General features: G+C 52.7%; 1 protein-coding gene across 2 annotated transcripts; it reads left to right on the top strand.

Annotated features, from left to right (window-relative positions):
* The first annotated feature begins 5,077 nt into the window (after positions 1-5,077).
* Positions 5,078-13,604, top strand: ANGPTL4 (angiopoietin like 4). Of its 2 annotated transcripts, none has more exons than XM_043466430.1 (8): positions 5,078-5,117; positions 6,140-7,040; positions 7,676-7,786; positions 7,914-8,031; positions 10,985-11,098; positions 11,411-11,506; positions 11,598-11,879; positions 12,935-13,604. In XM_043466430.1, the coding sequence occupies exons 2-8, from the start codon at positions 6,702-6,704 to the stop codon at positions 13,114-13,116; spliced, it is 1,242 nt and encodes a 413-aa protein (XP_043322365.1). In that variant the 5' UTR covers positions 5,078-5,117; positions 6,140-6,701; the 3' UTR covers positions 13,117-13,604. The 2 variants fall into 2 exon arrangements, with proteins under 2 accessions (XP_043322365.1, XP_043322366.1); XM_043466431.1 differs by lacking the exon at positions 5,078-5,117 and having other exon boundaries at positions 6,159-6,337; positions 6,470-7,040.
* Positions 13,605-14,212: the final 608 nt, after the last annotated feature.

Genomic DNA, 14,212 nt, shown 5'->3' with positions numbered 1-14,212 from the left:
AAATTTTTTTAATATTTATATTTTATTGAAGTATAGTTGACTTACAATGTTTCAGGTACACAGCAAGGTGATTCAGTTATACATATACACATATTATTTTTGAAATTATCTTTCATTATAGTTTGTTACAAGATAACTATTGACTATAGTTCCTTGTGCTATACAGTAAACCTTTGTTGCTCATTGCATTCAACATATGAATTTTAAGAGAATCCAAACATTCAGTCCATAACAATTTTGAAGTTTTGAAAAGGAATATGTTTAGACCCACAAAGAATTTAAAAAATGATTATGAATAAACCTGAATAAACACTCTTGAACAAAGTTTCAGGTGAATACATGATTAGGGAAAGGGAGGTTTTCCAGCTATGGGTTTTTATTTTTTATTTTTAACAATATTTATTTGGCTGCACTGGGTCTCAGTTGCGGCACGTGACACTCAGGATCTTTTTATTATGGTTGTGGCAGGTGGGGTCTTTTAGCTGAGGCATGATGCGGGCTCTTAGCTGCAGCATGTGGGGTCTAATTCTCTGACCAGGGCTGGAACCCCGGCCCCCTGTATTGGGAGCACCGAGTCTTAGCCACGGGGCCACCAGAGAAGTCCTTCTGGCTACGGTTTTTAGACTTTGGGGGCTTGGCACGATGCTGACGCCTCACCCATTCAAAACTGTAACTTACAAAGTGAAAGTGAAAGTCATGTCCAACTCTTTGCGACCCCATGGACTATACAGTCCATGGAATTCTCCAGGCCAGAATACTGGAGTGAGTAGCCTTTCCCTTCTCCAGGGGATTTCCCAACCCAGGGATCCCGTACTGCAGGTGGATTCTTGACCAGTTGAGCCACCAGGGAACCCCAAGTATACTGGAGGGGGTAGCCTATCCCTTCTCCCGTGGATCTTCCCGACCCAGGAATCGAACCGGAGCCTCCAGCATTGGAGGCGGGTTCTTTACCAGCTGAGCTACCAGGGAAACCCGTTAACTTACAAAAACAGGCAAGATTTTTTTTTTTAAATAAAGATTCATTAGTTAGGAACTTGAGAGAACAAGTTTCAAACCTTGGCCTTTCCAAGCTGACTGTCTTCAGTCAAGTATGTGAACATTTCAGAACCTCACAACTTTCCGGTCAGTCCAAAAGGGAAAGGAACACTTTCATTTTCAGGGCTGAGTTGAGACTGACAAAAGACTGGACTATGCATGTGCCTAATGGGATCAAGATGAATGCTAAGTTAATGTACCCTGTTGCACTTATTATTCTTTCCTGAGGGAGGTCAGGGCTGTTTGCCCTGGGGTCCAAAGGTTGCAGGTTTACACGCACGCAAGCACCCCGGCTAGCAGGACTGGGTGGGAGGCAAGAGGAGGTGGGAAGAACGACTTGGGCAGAGTCCACCCCACTTCTTTCTGGAGGCTCAGCCCAGAATCTGAGTCATCCTTTCTGGTCTGAGCCTCCTGCCCTAAAGCTGACCTTCCTGGTGACCTGGATGTGACTAGAGTCTCACAGGAAAAGTGGTGAGGGGGCCATTCCTGGACAGAGACTCTGCAACTTCTCTTAGGATATCTACACACAAAGCCCCAGTGCCCCTCTGGCCTGGTCCGGGAAAAAACAGACACATATCCCAGGCTACAGTGCGTTATTCACTGTCTTCCCCAATCTGGGTCACTCACTCCAGACACTTTTCGTCTGGATAATCTTATGACTCTTCAGTCTCAGGCGCACCCCCCACCCCCCACCAAAAGCCTTTCCTGCTGGGGGTGGCCTCTTCTCTGCCATCTTCTGTGCTTCCCATTACAGCACCAATCACCCAACACTAAATTCAAGTGGTTAGGGGCTGCCTGGCAGGCCAGTGGTTAAGACTCCAAGCTTCCATTCAGGTGGCCTGGGTTTGATCCCTGGTCAGGAAACTAAGATCTCACATGCTGCATGACAAAAAAAAAAAAAAAGTTAAGTGGTTAAACATAGAGCAAAGATAACAGACTTGTGGTTGTCAAGGGGGAGTGGTGTGGGAGAGGGGTGAATTGGGCAGATGCAAACCGGTATATATAGGATGGATAAACAAGATCCTACTTTGGGGTCCCTTGGTGGCTCAGATGATAAAGAATCCATCTGTAGTGCAAGAGACCTGGGTTCAATCCCTGGGTTGCAAAGATCCTTTGGAGAAGGAAATGGCTACTTACTCCAGTACTCTTGGGGCTTCCTTGATGGCTCAGATGGTAAAGATTTCATCTTCAATGCAGGAGACTCGGGTTCAATCCCTGGAGATCCCCTGGAGAAGGGAATGGCTACCCACTCCAGTATTCTTGCCTGCAGAATCCCATGGACAGAGGAGCCTAGTGGGCTACAGTCCATGGGGTCGCACAAAATCAGACACGACAGAGGTGACTAATACTTAAGGAAACAAGGAAATTCACCATGTGATACTGGATGGAACTCCAGAGAGAAAGCATTTCTGTAAAGGACATGATGGGCACAGTTGATGAAACTGGAATCTGGACCATAGATTAGATAACAGCATTAGGTCAGGGTCAAACTTCCTCCAGTTGCTATCTGTGCTGCAGTTACATAAGCAAATGTCCTTGTTCTTAGTAAAAGCACTAATCAAGCCTGCAATAGAATCAAGTCTGCAACATATCCTGAAGTGGTTCCGAAAAAAAAAATTGCATGATTATCTTTTTTTTCCTCTGTGTGTATTTTATACACTGTGTGGATCACAACAAACTGAAAAATTCTTCAAGAGATGGGAATACCAGACCAACTTACCTGCCTCCTGAGAAATCTGTATGCAGGTCAAGAAGCAACTGTTAGAACTGGACATGGAACAACAGACTGGTTCCAAATTGGGGAAGGAGTATGTCAAGGATGTATATTGTCACCCTGCTTATTTGACTTATATGCAGAGACATCATGCGAAATGCTGGGAGTGATGAAGCACAAGCTGGAATCAAGATTGCCAGGAGAAATATCAATAAGCTCAGATATGCAGATGACACCACCTTTACAGCAGAAAGCAAAGAAGAACTAAAGAGCCTCTTGATAAAAGTGAAAGAGGAGAGTGAAAAAGCTGGTTTAAAACTCAACATTCAAAAAACAATGATCATGGCATCTGGTCACATCACTTCATGGCAAATAGATGGGGAAACAATGGAAACAGTGACTGACTTTATTTTTCTGGGCTCCAAAATCACTGCAGATGGTGACTACAGGAATGAAATTAAAAGATGCTTCCTCCTTGGAAAAAAAGCTATGACCAACCTAGACAGCATATTAAAAAGCAGAGACATTACTTTGCTGACAAAGGATTGTTTAGTCAAAGCTATGGTTTTTCCAGCAGTCATGTATGGATGTAAGAGTTGGACCATAAAGAAAGCTGAGCACCGAAGAATTGCTGCTTTTGATCTGTGGTGTTGGAGAAGACTCTTGAGAGTCCCTTGGATTGCAAGGAGGTCAAACCAGTCAATCCAAAAGGAAATCAGTCCTGAATAGCTATTGGAAGGACTGATGCTGAAGCTGAAACTCCAATACTTTGGCCACCTGATGCAAAGAACTGGCTCATTTGAAAAGACCCTGATGCTGGGAAAGATTAAAGGCAGAAAGGGACGACAGAGGGTGAGATGGTTGGATGGCATCACCAACTCGATGGACGTGAGTTTGAGCAAACTCTGGGAGATGGTGAAGGACAGGGAAGCCTGGCATGCTGCAGTCCCTGGGGTCTCAAAGAGTCGGACACAACTGAGCGACTGAACTGAACTAATTTGCTGCTGCTGCTAGTTGCTTCAGTTTATTTATTTCTTTATTTTTGGCTGTGCTGGTTCTTTGTTGCTCCATGTGGGTTTTTTCTAGCTATGGCGAGTGAGAGCTTCTCATCGTCTCCAGGGTGCACAGGCTTAGTGGTTGTGGCACAAGGGTCAGTTGCCCCACGGTATGTGGGATCTTCCCAGACCAGGGATCAGACCACTGTCTCTTGCATTGCAAGGCGGAATCTTAACCACTGGGCCACCAAGGAAGCCTTGAAATTACCTTTTTAAAAAGATCCTCATAGTGTATGCTCAGTGGTGTCCGACTCTTTGTGATCGCATGGACTATAACCCGCCAGGCTCCTCTGTCTGTGGGATTCTCCAAGCAAGAACACTGGAGTAGATAGCCATTCCCTTCTCTAGGGGATCTTTCAGACCCAGGGATAGAACCTGGTCTCTTGCATTGCAGGTAGATTCTTTACCATTTGAATGAGGGAAGCCCCAGCCAGAACAAAACAGGTGCCAAAGAAACAGTTCATCATGGTGATAAATTGTTGCTGGAACAAAGGCATATTCCACAGAGCAGTTTTTAGGATACAGTCCAGAGTCAGTTCCAGGCCCCTGGAGAAACTCTTTTGTAGCTTGTTCACTACAGGTGTCTCTAAGAGCCTTGGGTGTATTCTGTGCCCTCTGAAAGACAGCACAGAGATAGAAGCCCCTGAGAAGTGGATCAGGAAACGGCCATCAGGTTGAGAAAGTAACTGATCATATTTCTCAGCGCAAGAAGCCAGGGAGGTGGGCTTCCCTTGTGGCGCAGTGGTAAGGAATCCACCTGAGGTAAGGGTTCCATCCCTGGTCCGGGAAGATCCCACATGCCAAGGAGCAACTAAGCCCATGTGCCACAACTACTGCAACCCATGCTCCCCAAAAAGAGAAACCACTGAAGTGAGAAGCCTGTGCACCGCAACTGGAAAAGGCCCACAAAGACCCAGCACAGCCAAAAATTAAGTAAATAAATATATCTTTGACAAAAGAAGAAGAAGCCAGAGAGAAGAGCCCATTCTGGGAGACCAGTGACCCTCACTCAGAAAGAGGCCGAGACCTGGCAGCTGAACCAGCTGGCTGCCTGGGCAGAGATGGTGGCTGTCTAGATCTACTCCTTGCCAAGGTTTTGCTCCCCGCCCTTCCCATCTGCCTGTCACAGCTGCTGGGATCTGCCATCCTGAAGTCTGGCTCAGCCAAGTGTATGAGTGGTGTCCTGCACGTCAGCCCCGGGGCGGGGAGTTTCGGATTCCAGAGGCCCAGCTGGCTCCGAGCCCCGCTGAGTCAACTCTGTTCTTCTTGCGTGTGCTCTGTCTGTGCCAGTGTCCCTGGGTTTTTCCTGGCAGGTAGGTTTTCTATGCCAGCCTCAATTTTTGTACAGGGTATAGGGAAGTTGGTGGGGCTGGAGGAGGAGGGCTTCAGTAAAAGTTTGTTAAATAAGTGTTAAGCCTAGAGAAGGAAATGGTAACCCACTCCAGTATGTTTGCCGAGAAATCCCATGGACAGAGGAGCCTGGAGAGCTACAGTCCATAGGGTCGCAGAGTCAGACATAACTGAAGCAACTTAGCTTGCACGCAAGATGAGATTATAGAGGACTTCCCTACGGTCCATGGTGTCCCAAAGAGACGGACAAGACTGAGCAACTTAACAGTAGCAGACCAAATCGAACGTGGCCCAAATCATGGCCTCAATTCAACTCTTCCTCTGTCCCAGCTCTGCCCCTACCCCAGGCTCAGATGTTAGGGTTCTTCCACCAGCCTGGGGGCTCCATGTAGGAGAGCAGAGGGCCCTTTTTTTGAATTAGTGAATGTGGGAGGAGAGGGAGACTGAAGATGGAAGAACATTCTTCCAGGCAGTCCCTCTTCCCTCCTGAGTTTTCTGCTTCGGTGCAGGCAAACAGTCAAGACTCTGAAGACCCTGAGGGTGAGTGGGCAGTGGGGAGACGGGCCCCAGCTGGAGACTGAACAAGACAGACCTGGGCCCTGCCACCAGGGCACTAAGTTGTGAGGAGTGGGATGAGGGATGTTTAAGAATCAGGCAAACGGACTTCCTTGGTGGTCCAGTGGCTGGGACTCCAGCTCGCAATGCAGGGGACCCAGGTTTGATCCCTGGTCCGGGAACTAAAGACCCTGCCTGCCTCAACTAAGACCCAGCACACCCAAATACAAAAAGAAAAAGAAAGGAATCCCACAAACACATCTGCGATGACGAAGTCTTGAGCAGGAAGGACAGCGGAAGCCTGGGAGGTGCCTCCCCAGGGGGTCCAGCCTGGTCTTGATATGCTCTCCCGGAGGAGGGGATGTTTGCGTGCCTCCGGGCTTCCTGCCTGGTCCTGCTGGACTCAACATACCAGAACCCTCTTCTCTAGCTCATGACTTGGAGAGTGGGCGTCAGGAATGCTGACGGGCATGCCGTTCCTGCCGGCGCCGTTTCCCCACTGAACGTGGCTGGTGTGGAGTTGGGGGGCCTCGGAATTCCGTTGCCTGGAAGGGGACCGCGGGGAGAGGAAGTCACGTCTCCCATGGTCAGCAGAGAAGGCACGACGGAAAACGCACATCAGGGCCTGGTGAGAGAAGCCTGACTTGCGCACCTCCCACGGCGCCCCAGACCCCGCATAACTACCCTGCTTCCAGCGTACTGAACCCCAACCCCGGCCCCCACGCCCCACCCCCGGAACTTCACGCACCCCGCCTTCCAGGCTCCGCCTTCCTCGCGCAGCGCTTATAACAAGGGCGTCGCGCGCGGAGACACCAAGCCGAGGGCCAGTGGCTGTGATTCGAGTCTTTCGTCTGGCTTCTGCACCGAAGCGAGCCCTCCTCCAGGGCCCTCGGGTCTCCAGCCCTCGCATCTCGACCCCAGAGTCTCTCTGGCGCCCCCTCACTCCTGCCTCCCGGAATCTCCGCGTTCCGAAGCCTGGACCACCAGGAAGGATGCGCTGTGCGCCGACAGCCGGAGCAGCCCTGATGCTGTGCGCCGCCACCGCCGGGCTGCTGAGCGCGCAGGGCCGCCCGGAGCCTCCCGAGACGCCGCGCTTTGCCTCCTGGGACGAGGTGAACGTGCTGGCGCACGGGCTCCTGCAGCTCGGCCACGGGCTGCGCGAACACGTGGAGCGCACCCGTGGGCAGCTGGGCGAGCTGGAACGGCGTCTGGGCGCGTGCGGGGCCGCCTGCAAGGATCCTGAGGGGTCCGCCGCGCCTCCGCGCGCCCAGACCAATCTGGTCACTGCCGGCGGCGGCGATGCCTCCCCGGAAACCCTCCGCAGCTTGCAGGTACATACTCTACTGCCCTGGAAGGGAGTGAACAGGAAAGGGCGCATCCCGAATACCCTGGTCTCTCCGTTTTGCCTGCGTGCTCAGTCGTTCCGTGATATCCGGCTCTTTTGCGACCCCGTGGACTGTAACGAGCTTCCCTGGTGGTTCAGACGGTAAAGAATCCGCCTCAATGCAGGAGACCCTGGGTTCGATCCCTGGGTTGGAAGATACCTTGGAGGAGGGCATGACAACCCGCTCCATTATTCTTGCCTGGAGAATCCCCATGGTCAGAGAAGCCTGGCAGGCTACAGTCCATGGGGTCGTGAAGAGTGGGACACGAGTGAGCGACTATGCACAGCAAGGACTGTAGCCCTCCAGGCTCCCCTGTCCATAGGATTCTCCAAGCAAGAACACTGGAGTGGGTTGCCATTTCCTCCTCCAAGATAGCTTCCCAATCTCCAGGGATTGAACCCGCATCTCCTGCATCTCCTGCACGAACAGGCGAATTCTTTACCACTGAGCCACCAGGAAAGCCTGGGCTCTTCTGCCCCGGCCTCAAAGGATGGAGAGTTGGAAACAGGACCAGCAGATGAATGGAGAAAGTGGTGGCAGAAGACCAGATCCTCACCAGACTTTTTTTACACTCTCCTCAGACTCAGCTGGAGGCTCAGAACAGCAGGATCCAGCAACTCTTCCAGAAGGTGGCCCAGCAGCAGCGGCACTTGGAGAAGCAGCACCTGCGAATCCAGAATCTACAGAGCCAGGTGCCACTGCTTGCTCCAGATGGGGAGGGAGGTTCAAGGTGGACCCTGTGGGTCTGGTTGTGGAGCCAGGCAGGTTGAGCAGCCTGAGCCAGCCAGACCTGACATTCTCCTCCTGGTCCTGTTCCAGATGGATCACCTGGCCCCCAGGCACCTGGGCCACGAGATGGCCAAGACCACCAGGAGGAAGAGGCTGCCCAAGATGGCCCAGCTTGCCGGCCCAGCTCACAATATCAGCCGCCTGCACAGTGAGTGTCCAACCCTTTGCTGGTCTCTAGCACACTCCCCCCCACCCCACCCCCACTTACCATTCTTTCCCCTCTCCTTGTCGGGTCCACCTTACTGAGAAAGAGAGGCCCTGGCTGTGTGTCCTCCTGGGAGGACAGGTCTCTGGTGAAGGGGTGACCAGGACATCCCCCTCTTCAGCCCTACCCCTTCCTCTCTGGGCTCCCTACCCCAACCCTTCTTTCCAGAAAGTCAGTGGGATTTTCCCAAAGCCTCAAGAACCACTAACTGGGGCAGGGGTTGGGAACGCGGGTCCAAGAGGGGGTTGAGCTGCAAGAGTGTGGGGAAAGGGGTGGTATGGCTCAGGGCCACCTTCCTGGGGGTTGGACCCTTCCAGGAGGGCAGGATGGTGGACAAAAGGGTGCCAGTTGGGAGACTGGACCCCCCTTGGGTTAAAAGAGATCGGCTGCCTGGGAGGGGGTGTACTGATCTTTGGGGCCGCCAGGTGTTTATTGTTGGGTTTTTTTTTTTTTTCCTGATTCACTTGGCATGTGGGATCCTAGTTCCCTGACCAGGGATTGAACTCACGCCCCATGCATTGGAAGCACAGAGTCTTAACCATGGGATGGCCAGGGAAGTCTGGCCCCTCATTTTAGAGTGTGGATCTGGGAAGGGAGACTAAGGCAGGGAACCCCCATCTCCCTGGCCAGTCACACCACTCACTTTTGCATCTCTTAACAAGTCTGGGGCCCTTGATCCACATGCTTTGCCTGGCTCTCACCCTTCTGTTGACCTGGAAGTTGCTGATCGCCCCTTCTCACCCTGCCCCGACTCCTACAAGTTCTAGATCCTTTATTGTGTGTGCCCCAGAGCACCCCAGATCTCCAAACCAGCATGTCTGTAGGTGTCTGACCCTGGCTCCCAGCTCCCCAGTGTCTCTGTCCCACCCTAAGTTCACAGCTCCAGACCTGGCTGGCTTCGGCGTGGTCCTCCTACCCCATCCCCCGCGCTGGCATCTGCAGCAGTCTGCAGCCAACTGGGTGAAAGTTCAAATCCCCCACTTCACACCCGCCCTCAGGCTGGTTGCTGGCTTCCAGCCCTCTGGTCTTGAGGACTCTCCCACCTCTCGGTCCCACCACCTCCCCCACTGGGAAGGGGAAGGGTCCGCTACACCCTCCCAAATGGTAGCCCTGCTATGAGGGGCTTCTGGGAGGGGCCGGCAGGCAAAGGTCCCACCTCAGGAATGTGATGGGGGAGGGGGGTCATGTGTAGGTTGGGGGACTCCAGGCTCAGCCCTGCCAAGCCGGAGAAAGGTCAGAGCTGGGGAGACAAACAGCTGGTGCTAATAGAAGCCACATTGGTGGTTTGGCCGGCTGCCTGTTGTGATTGGAAGAGAGGAAAGTAGGCGAAAGGGGAGCTGCCTGAGGGGCCGGAAAATGTCACCAGTCACTCTGGGCCCGCCCCAACCCCCACAGTCCCAACATGTTCACCCCACAACCTGAGCCTTCCCTTCCCCCTTCAACCTTTCCTCTACTTTTCCTGCTGGGGTGGGGGCCAGGGACTTCCCCAGTCTGCAGACATGCCTGAGCCATCCCTCAGTCCCTCCCTCCTTCACTCTTCAATCCTTCCTTCTCCCTCTCAGATGCCCGGGACCTGGGGTGGGGCCTCTGTGGTGCCCCCCAAACCCTATCCAGGCCTGATGCTCACCCGCGGCTGGAGGAAGCAGAGCCCCTTCCTGTTTCTCTGTTCTGGCCTCACCCCCACTCTGGTCCCCCTCCTTCAATCATTCCTTCATGGCATCTTTATTAAACATCTGCTGTGGGCTGGCATCAGCCTGTACCAGATGGTGGGCAGAGAGCCATTCCTCGTCCCTGACTTCAGGGACCTCATACAGTATGGGAAGTTGGGGAGAGATGACAGATGGCCCCAGTGTTGGGGAATAGGAAGTCCTCAGGGGCCCTTAGCCTGGTCTCCGGCTGTTGATGGTCAAAATCTTGGCCTTCTCTGCCCACTGAAGCCGAAGAAAAAAATACAGAGACAGAGTTTGGAGGAAATAGAAAGGTGGCTTTAATTCTCAGCCAAAGAAGAGGGAAACACAGTAAGCTCATGCCTCAAGAACTGTGCCCCCCTCCACCCCCATGAGGAGTCTCGGGCCTTATATAAGGCAAAGGCTCATAGTCAGGAGTCGGTGCTGAGGAACAAAGGTGATAGGATCTTGATTTCTTCCTCTTGCATTGTTTCTAAGACAGTCATAGACTGGTGTTAGTAACTCAGTAATTGAGTCTGGCCGTTCGGTGGCTCTGAGACTGGTGTTAGTAACTCAGTAATTGAGTCTGGCCGTTTGGTGGCTCTGTGGTCTTCTTTCCAATGTGTAACTACAAGGGGAAGGGTGTTGTAAGGGTAAACCCCAGGAAGGCAGAAGAGCAAGCTTCGTTACAGACATGCAGAGTTAGGAGCAGTTAAAGTGAGAAAAAGGAAACAACTAGGAATGTTCAGGCCTGACGACTGTTCTCTTTATCTTCTTTGTTCTCAGGAAAGGGAAAGAAAAAAAACTCATTCCGCTTTTTTCCCTTTTTATTGCAACGGGATGTGGGGGGAGAGGGGAGGTATGGGTGTCAGAGATATCATCCCTTACAGAAGCTGGGACCTTTAATATGAGGCAGAGAACTGCCTGAGGGAAGAGGCCCCAGGCAGAACACGAGCGTGTTCAAAGGCCCTGTGGTCAGAGCGCGTGTGCTACCAGGAAGGCTGTGTGGCCAGAGGATGGGTGTTCAGGGTGGGAGGAGGGGGGAGTGGGTCTGGCTGGTCCTGGGGAGTCATGGACAACTTTAGGCAAGTGGAAGGGGGCACGATGAGCTGAGGAGTGCCCCTCCTGCCCCTGTCACCCACTGCCTAGCCCCCAGACATGCCTGTTTCCTGAGACGCCCCTAGGATGGCTCTCCGTTTCAATCCCCCCTATCTTTGTCTGTCCTTCAGGACTGCCCAGGGACTGCCAGGAGCTGTTTGAAGATGGAGAGAGGGAAAGTGGATTGTTCCAGATCCAGCCCCAGGGATCCCCGCCTTTCCTGGTTAACTGCAAGATGACCTCAGGTAGGGCTGGGCTGGCCCCCAGGTACCCCGAATATCACGGGCCTGGTTGTCTTTCCATGAAGTGCAGCCACTTCTTATTCCCCACTTCCTCCTTCTCTGCTGGGTCCTGGGACAAAGATCTAGGCAGAACCCCTAGCTTACTGGCCAGCTCACTTTCTTTCTTTGCTGGTCTTCCTCCCATCCTGCTGGGGTGGGTGAGAGGAACCGCTCTCCCTGGGTTTAGAGGTGCTTTGGGGTTTAGGGAGCCAAATAGGGGAGGCAGGATCCCTCGTAAGAAGAATCCTCCTGATGACCTCACACTTTTCTGGGCAGACGGAGGCTGGACTGTAATTCAGAGGCGTCAGGATGGTTCCGTGGACTTTAACCAGCCCTGGGAAGCCTACAAAGATGGCTTTGGAGACCCCCACGGTAGGTGTTTCCTGCAGGCTGGAGGCACAGTGGGGAGGAGGGGGCTACAGATCTGGGGGTCCTCTTCATGGATTGGCCTCTCCCTTGGCAGGTGAGTTCTGGCTGGGCCTGGAGAAGGTACATCGCATCCTCGGGGACCGTGGCAGCCGCCTGGCTGTGCAGCTGCAGGACTGGGAGGGCAACGCCAAGTCCTTGCAGTTCCCCGTCCACCTTGGGGGTGAAGACACCGCCTACAGCCTGAAGCTCACGCCACCGGTGGCCAGCAAACTGGGCGCCACCACCTTCTCGCCCAGTGGCCTCTCCCTGCCCTTCTCCACTTGGGACCAGGACCATGACCTCCGCAGAGACAGGAACTGCGCCAGGAGCCTCTCTGGTAAGCAAGCCCTGTCCCTCCCCATCTTGCCCTTCGCCACACAGCTTTTCTGCATCCCTGCCCCGCCTTCAACCTCATCTGTTTCCACGCCACTGTTTTTTTGGCTGCACTGGGTCTTAGTTGAGGCATGTGGGATCCAGTTCCCTGACCAGAAATCAAACCCGTGCCCCCTGCATTGGGAGTGTAGAGTCTTAACCACTGGACCACCAGGGAAGTCCTTATTTCCATGCCCCCCTTCTCCTTACTTGCTGTGGACTCTTAGGCAACTGACAATGCCCCCCACCTACATTTTCCCCAGCTTTAAAATGGGTAGAGACTTCCCTGGTGGTCCAGTGGTTGGGGAATCTGAGCTTCCACTGTAGGTTCAATCCTTGGTCAGGGAACTAGGATCCTTCATGGTGAGGCCAGAAAAAAAGAAGGGGTATAACCATCCTGCCCACACCATAGGACTGCTACAGGATTAACACAGTGAGATGACTGCCACAGGCTAGCCACCAAGACAAATTGAAAGCAGAGCCCATGCCCTGTGAAGTGAAACAGATGAAACTGCCTTGTGGTGGGTCGAAGGATGGTTGTTTGTTGTTTAGTCACCGAGTCATGTCCGACTCTTTGTGACCCCGAGGACTGGAGCCCGCCAGGCTCCTCTGTCCATGGGATTTCCCAGGCAGGGACACTGGAGTGGGTTGCCATTTCCTTCTTGGGAAGAAGGATGGAAGAGTGATTAATTTCACATGGTTCAATGTGGTACAAACTAGTGAAACACAGGACAGTCATAGAAAGGCTTTAATAAATGTTCACCATGTGGCAAGTGTGGAGAAGTAACTCACCAGGGTCAGGGATGTAAAAGCCGCATTTACCAGAATGGGGTGGGGAGGTGCCCTGAGCCCCCGAGGTGCCTTTGTCACAAGCTGGGGTTCCTCAGAACGCAGTCTGACAACCACTGCCAAAGTTCTCTCATCTAAAGCGGGTGATGGCCAACACGCAGCCCCCTCCCCGCCTTGGCCCCACTGGAGACCCACAGGCTTGACCGTGTTCCCTTTCTCTGACCCCGGCAGGTGGCTGGTGGTTCGGCACCTGCAGTCACTCCAACCTGAATGGCCAGTATTTCCACTCCATTCCGCGGCAGCGGCAGCAGCGCAAGAAGGGCATCTTCTGGAAGACCTGGCGGGGCCGCTACTACCCACTGCAGGCCACCACCATCCTGGTACAGCCCACAGCGGCCCAAGTGGCCTCCTAGCCTCCTCTCTGGGGCCTGGTCTCAGGTCCCCGGAGGACAGTGACTCTGGTCCACATGTGCCCACTCCCTGCCTGGGCAGGGGCTCTGGGCAAGGGCTGTCTGGAGCCTCGAGGACAGAGAAGATGCCCATGACTGAAGAGATCCCCTTGATGAGTAGGGGAGGCTGCAGGAAATGCCCTCTGAGGAGAACAGGGCTGTAGGGCTGCCGGGCACAGACCCCGAAAGCGTGGGACGGAGGAGCATTAAAGCCTGCTCTTCACTCGCCCAAGGAGCGGGGGATGCAGAGGGGACCACTCGGGGGTGGGGCAGCCAGGCCAGCCCTCAATGGCGGGCAAATTCAGTCACATTGACTGGCTGGAGGACCAGGGCTTCCCGTAGGCCTGGGCGCCCTCACCATCTTGTGGTGCCTGGGTGCTGTGAGTCAGCTGGCGCCAACAGCGTCCGGGTGGAGCCCACAGACTTCTCGGAATAAAAGCAACTTCAAGACATTTCGTTCTTTTATGTCCTTTGGTTTGTTTTTCAAAGTGGACAGTTTTCAGAGTCCACATAAACAGGCTCACAGGGTGGAGGGTGAACACTCCAGGGCTCTTGAGGACAATGCTAGTTATCCCCACCATCTCCAACATCTGCTTTCAACTTCCTTCACTCATGGTTTCATGATGGACATCTCATGTTCATTTGCAGAGGTACAAGGCAAAACCCTCATTTGGTCCTTCTGGAAGCAGGTAATAGAGAAAGTTAGATGCTCTTCATGACCATACTTAGGCACATGAATCTTGATAACCTTTTAATGTCTGGCCACATGAGAGAAATAGGGATGTGAGCTGCATATTTAATGTTATTATTATTATTATTTTTAGTGGTCACATTTTTAAAAAAGCAAAACAAAGAAAGGAAATAAAAACAGCTAAAGTTTAAAAAGAAACAAAAGTAGGGACTCCCCTGGTGGTCCAGTGGTTAAGACTCTGAGCTTCCACCACAGGGGGTTTGATCCATGGTCTGGAAATAAGAGACTACATGCCTTGTGGCATGGGCAAAAAATATATATATACATATATAAGAAAGAAAGTAAAAAAGTTTATTTAGGAATGTACTT

The sequence above is a fragment of the Cervus canadensis genome, chromosome 4 (genome assembly GCF_019320065.1).
Source record: "Cervus canadensis isolate Bull #8, Minnesota chromosome 4, ASM1932006v1, whole genome shotgun sequence".
Lineage (NCBI taxonomy): Eukaryota > Metazoa > Chordata > Mammalia > Artiodactyla > Cervidae > Cervus > Cervus canadensis.
Note: the sequence above shows the minus strand (reverse complement) of the source record. Positions and strands in the feature narration are given on the sequence as shown.

Excerpts from the sequence above, each read along its gene's own strand:
- ANGPTL4 (XM_043466430.1), top strand. The coding sequence starts at position 6,702 with ATGCGCTGTGCGCCGACAGCCGGAGCAGCCCTGATGCTGTGCGCCGCC. Across the intron at positions 7,041-7,675 it reads AAACCCTCCGCAGCTTGCAG|ACTCAGCTGGAGGCTCAGAA; the intron begins GTACATACTCTA and ends CACTCTCCTCAG. Across the intron at positions 11,507-11,597 it reads TGGCTTTGGAGACCCCCACG|GTGAGTTCTGGCTGGGCCTG; the intron begins GTAGGTGTTTCC and ends CTCCCTTGGCAG.